A 6,000-nucleotide genomic window follows, 5' to 3' on the forward strand; every position below is an offset into this window, starting at 1 on the left:
AGAGTCTCATAACAAGACAGATCAAACTGAATCGTTGTATGTTTGAATGACCCATCGGGTGAAAGATTTTTTGACAGAACAGAAAACACCACAGCACGCTGGAATGTTCTACAATCAAAAAAACCCTTTTGGCCTCAAAAAAGGAAGCAATAGCTAGTCGACACAAGAAGATCACATGTATATGGCCAAAATAGCCAAATGTATTTGGTAACTTCAAGTGCTTGCGCTTCTGTTATTATTACTGCTACATGTTTCCGTCAGTCACTACAGTAAACTACAGCAGCAGCTGACACAGATTACGTGTTGACCAGTTCATACAATTCAGAATTCATTTGTTACTTTGCTTGTCAGACAAACGACAGGCACATTAAAAAAATCAAATTAGGATCCTTGATTAAAGGTGCAGTCCTTTTACTGGGACTAAATAATTCTGTTCTAAAGGCTGTGCCAAGCAATTATTTCTGTAACTGAATATTCTCCCTCATTGTATCAATTATTTAAATCTCATTTTAAAATACAAGTCAGATAACATTTTCTACCAAATTGTTACTAGCCAACCACCACCCAAAATACTCAAGATTGTCTCAGGAAAAAGTTTCGTTTTTCCTCTTTTTAGCATGCTAGCTGTTTCTGTGTTCAAGTTCTCTGTTTTGAGAACAAAACATTTCTACTTAATATAATTAAATAAAAACTGCCATCACATCAGAAACTAGTGAAATCTATGGGGATTTTGTTACTAAACCACTATGTAATATCCAGTTTTTAAATAACTGCTTCATAATCATCAACCCCCTTTACAGTCAAAGGATGCACTCAGTTATGTGAAATTTGTTGATGAATTTGGGGAGGAAAATAACAAGTGTCTCAATTGCAAGGCAAGCCTCTTAAAATAAAAAAAAAGGAAGGTATTGCTGAAATATTTCATTATCTCTTGGGAAGAAAAATAAAACCCCAACAAAATTTGGCCTTGCTACCAACCCCAAACAATCCCTAGTTTGACTGGAGAAGCCATCAAGACTTAAAGACATTTTTTTCACTTTTGGTTTGAATTTGCCCTACATAGCTCTGTGCCCCACCACCCTGTATATTTGACTGTTTCCACTCCATTTTTCCCTCTACTTCAAACATCCCAGGCCATTATATGAACTGGAACTTCAACTGGGATTTCAACAATGACTCCACCAGTTTTCATGATACTTGTTCACATAACAGCCACTGGGCACTGAATGGCAACTTCACACATACAAAAGTAATCGTGCACATTTATGGAACAGCTTTTGACAGATCAGCTCTAAATTTTATGCAAATCTTTCTGACAATAAGGGAGCTAGAGTTTATAAAAACAGTCCAGTTCACTAAACTAGGTTAGGAGGAGACACTCTGCTTTCGTATGCAATATGCCCACTGTAAGGAGTGTATGCATACTGTCATTTACTGTACATAAAATAATAAGGAATTCAGTGTAATTGTTTTGAAAGCTGCTGGTTTTGAAAAGGCAGAGGTACCTAAAAGTTTTCTTCTACAACATATAATGTCAGGCATTTTTCACGCCAGGCAGTATGAGAAATTAAAACTGAACTCTACAGTAGAAACTCCAAGTCCTTAGCAGTCACTTCACCACGAGCAAGGGTCTGTATGAAAGCTGACCTATGTATTTTGTATGAAATCTATGTAGGCAGCTTGTATGAGATAAGCCACACCAGATCTATAATGTAGATCATAGATGAAACAGGAATTGGTCCCTGAACTGAGCCTCCTGACGGCTGACAATGCACTCTGAATTGCTTATAACAGATTCCTGTAACATTGGAAGTCCTAACTCTGTATCCCTGTTTACGATGAGATAGCAGATTAATTTAACATTTTCCCTTGAAATGTAATGACTGTTTTCCTTACCAAATGCCTCACTTAAATTTAGACAAGATTATTGCTGCAAAATAGATCACCATAGCACAACGCTAGTTACAAGTAACTTCAAGGACTCAGTTAATTGCAAAATTAACTTTTTTTTTTAAAGCAGAATTGTATATTTAATTGCTGAGCCTCATTTTACAGAAGACTTACTTTCACTAGATTTTTACATTAAAGATGAAAATCTGTGCATTCATAGTATTAGAAAAGCATATATTGGTCTTCTCATACTCTCTTGACTCTCAATGTACTTTCCCAAATTTCATAGAAAATATTCTGAAAAAGAGACAAAACTACATGCTATTATGTCCCTGGTTACCATTTGGAAGACTTTTTTTTCCACTTCAGGCCTTTCAGACCGTGAACCTCATGGTCAACGATAGGTAGCTTAAAATACTTTGAAATCTTATCAAACATTTTAAAATACAGAAAGTTAATACGAGGTTTTTATGATTCTGAAAAGATCTTTCATATAGAAGGGTATCTAAGAGTATACCCAGAGACAAAGGATTAAAGATTAATCAGTCATTTTAAATTCTCTATACCACTGTATATCAAAAAGAAACCGTCTTTATTCTTCTCTGAGGACAGACAGATAAAGAGCACAGATAGGATCGCTTTCAACAAATCATCAGAAAAAGAGCACCTGCTCGCACCCTAACTTTTTTCTGTTCAGTATTTTGCCTCATCTTCATACCACTGTATTCTTCCTACTTCAAATAAATATATGAATCTTGGGAATGACAAAAAATGTTTCTAATTTAAAAAAAATAACTAAAAGCAGATGCTGGAATCCCCAGTAAACTCTTCCAGCTGCTACTGAACCACTGGCAACCTGAGTCTATTTAATTTGGATACCACTAATGGCAAAGAGGAAAATTTGCCTGCCAGACCTGCAGCGCAAGCTAAGCTAGTAAGTACAAAACTGAAAAACATCTTACGATATAAAATGCATCTAATTGAGACTCTCTGAGTGATAACACGTCATTCTTCCTATGGGCAATGGCTAAAGATGGTTATTGTCTATTGAGGCTAACTCCAATACAGATAAACAACCATAAGAATCTGTTACAGATCAGTCATTTTTATTAATCCCAGTTCGTATTTCCAGAAAGAGTCTTTTGCTACAATACTTTAAAGATACAGGCAGGTTTATGTGCACTAATGGAGAACTTCAGGGTGCTGTTAATATTGATTAAAGTAAGATATCATAAATTAATATTTAGCAAGGTCATTATGACAGATTGATATGACATGCAGGTCCTCAAGCCTGATGTCTTATCGTTTCTGAAGAGACAGCCTGTTTGAAAAAATAAAGGAAGGAAAAGAAAAAGTCTTACAGGTGGCACTGAACTGACAGCAGCATATAATATAAAAGCGCTTTGTCATTCACATAATGTCTGGGGTAATGAAATGAATTCACTTTCTGGCTTCCTCCAGTTTGCAGTGCCAAAGAACACTGTGTTATCAGCACAGATGGAGCATGCATGGTTCTGGAGAAGAGCCTGGTGCAAACTGCAAACAAGCTTCTTTGCATACCAATGAATCCCTGAGAATCAGACCTTTGCTGTCAAGTGACAGGTTTGGAAGCTTTATAAAAATGAACTAATCCCAGTGGTCTTGTCTGACTGCATGTACTGTCAGTGCCTCAGGACAAGCAATTGGGAAACACGGCACATCTTGCAGTCATGGCTACTACTTTGGTGAGAGATATCAGGCAGATGAGGGATTTCATCCAGGTGCCAATACTACTTTTTTTTTTTTTTTTTTTTACCCTAGGGACAGCAGAGTGGCAAGAGAGCTACAGTCACACTGGGATTAAAGATGCATCAAAGTTTCCAGAAAGAAAAGGGGGAAAAAAGTTTCTGAGAATAATTTTATGAACCAAAAAAATCTTAAAAGTACACATGGCTAACTAGGTATAAGAGAGTCAAAGATGTTACCCACATATAAGAGCTATACTACTAAGTTTATAAAAACAAATCCTTTCTCCATCTGTCTCCCGCCTTGGCACACAGTTATTATTAATACATATATCATATTCCTCCTCTTAAACCAAAGAGCTCTTTGCCAGTAGGCTTAAACTAAATGTCTTAATTTGCACAGTGATTAACTAAAGACACACATGGGCGTGTACACCTGTGCATCTTAGATAAGGGAGAAGAAAGGTGGACACTTCAAACAATGAAGCAGTAAGCTTTTTCGTGAATTTGGTATGTTGGTAGAACGCCAACAAACGACACGAGTTTGTTCAGGATTGGTATTTTGAATTTTCTGATCAGGCCCTTCAACTTCGGCTGCTTTAATCCCACTTACATCAACCTTGCGCAAAGCCCATGATTTGCTCCTACATGTCCCACAGCAGTTCTCTTAGTTTATTCCTACCAACTAATCTTGGCCTTGCTAAACCAGGGGAACTTACAATGATACGGGGATTATTTACATGGACTAAAGCAAACTAGATTTGGCCCATATAAAGAACAACTACAGGCAGATGCTTTTAAAATTGACAGTAAAACAACATGAGATAAAATATTGAAAAAATGATTGTAAAATAGAGGCATACCCATCAACAAACTCAGAAGTCTCTGGACCTTTGAACTCACCCCCACAACTCTGTACAATCCTTGGTCATTTATACCTATTATGCAAAAGGAGGGAAAAAAAAAAAAACATCAGATCAACCACAGTCAAATTTAGCATTAAAACTTTTCCCCAGGCAACAAATTCTCCTCAAAGACAGACAGGCTACATAGCATTAACACGGTTGTGAGAACAACATTATAAATAAAGTATTGCAAGAATCCTTTTGTTCTTCTGTGTTTTTAAGATAAGTTCATGTTATGTTTTGGTAAAGGTTTGATGTACCTCAATCCACTTCAGAAACTGGGAGTAGAAGCAAACAGGGACAAACCTTTGCTTGAAAAAAATCACTGCCTGTTTTCAGATTTTTTAAATGACATTTTGGATACATCAGCATTCACATTCTAATAACGCAAGAACTGAACCAACAAATGCTAAATTAAGATTTCTTTAATAAACGTAATTTTGTTTTTTTCCCAAATATGTGGCTGACAAAAAGAGTTTGGATAAAATAAAGAAAAAATTGAGCCTATTCCCAGTCCTCAAAAACCAATCTTTTTTCAAGTTTGTAAACGCTTTTCATTTAAGATATGAAGCCTCATTCCAACCCACTGTGGTCCACATACTAGTTACGTCCAGAGGCACCACCACAGGTTACTGAAATCCGTACCTCTGGTTTTGCTTGGGATGACTAGAGTAGCCCTAACCGGCATAATATTTTCAGTCCCCTACTCTCATTTCATGTGGACACTGGACCACTCTCCTGTCATTCCTCTGCGCCCTTCCGTCCTCTCACACACATTCACTTCTCTACCCCTTTTCTTCCCCTGCGTTTGTCTTCCTTTACCACACCCAGTTTTATCCCCAGGGAAGTAAAACTATGAATACAGATTGAAGGAAAATGGGAGGGAGAGAAGGGGTAGGGAAGAAAAAGGGCAAAATAAGGTATGTCTTTGTCTGCTGCATTGTTTCAGAGCCCATATAGTGGGAGGTAAAATATTACAGTCCTGAAGCTGACACAGATGTTTGAGAGGCCACATAATAAGCAGCCATCTACAAACACCACCATACTCTACCTCTATATTCACACTGGCCTGGAAGAGTAGAAACGACACAAAATACCTGTGTTTCTACTCCAAGGAAATCTTTTCAAATAACAGATTATATGGCATTCTTATTCAAAATATCCTTCAACAAAGGAAGACTTGTGGAGAATTCCCAGTTTCAATATCAAACCGTTCCAACCCAGAGCAGGAAAATTAAAACCAGTCATATGAGAAAAAGTTTCTTCCCAAATAAATATTAGATGAAGTATGTAAAAATCATTAGCCTTTTAATGAATTACTGTCAGACACAACCATAATACACAGCAATAATTCTCAATACGGTGGAGAGAACTTCGCATTTTCTACCTCCTCCTCCTGCCTAGCCTTGCCACATCTTTTCCTTCTCCTCCTCAAACAGTCTGCAGCCTCCTCAGCCATCCCACATCTTTGAGAGCCTGCT

At 37.2% G+C, this 6,000-nt stretch overlaps 1 protein-coding gene across 1 annotated transcript in view; it reads right to left on the bottom strand.

The window, feature by feature from the left end:
• Window positions 1-6,000, bottom strand: part of ARHGAP10 (Rho GTPase activating protein 10) — a 129,258-nt gene that overhangs the window by 60,550 nt on the left and 62,708 nt on the right. The window contains exon 14 of the mRNA XM_009327511.1: window positions 4,478-4,552. Coding sequence (XP_009325786.1) covers window positions 4,478-4,552 — 75 coding nt within the window. The remainder of the gene's footprint in view (window positions 1-4,477; window positions 4,553-6,000) is intronic.

This window comes from Pygoscelis adeliae, unplaced genomic scaffold (genome assembly GCF_000699105.1).
Source record: "Pygoscelis adeliae isolate BGI_AS28 unplaced genomic scaffold, ASM69910v1 Scaffold157, whole genome shotgun sequence".
NCBI lineage: Eukaryota > Metazoa > Chordata > Aves > Sphenisciformes > Spheniscidae > Pygoscelis > Pygoscelis adeliae.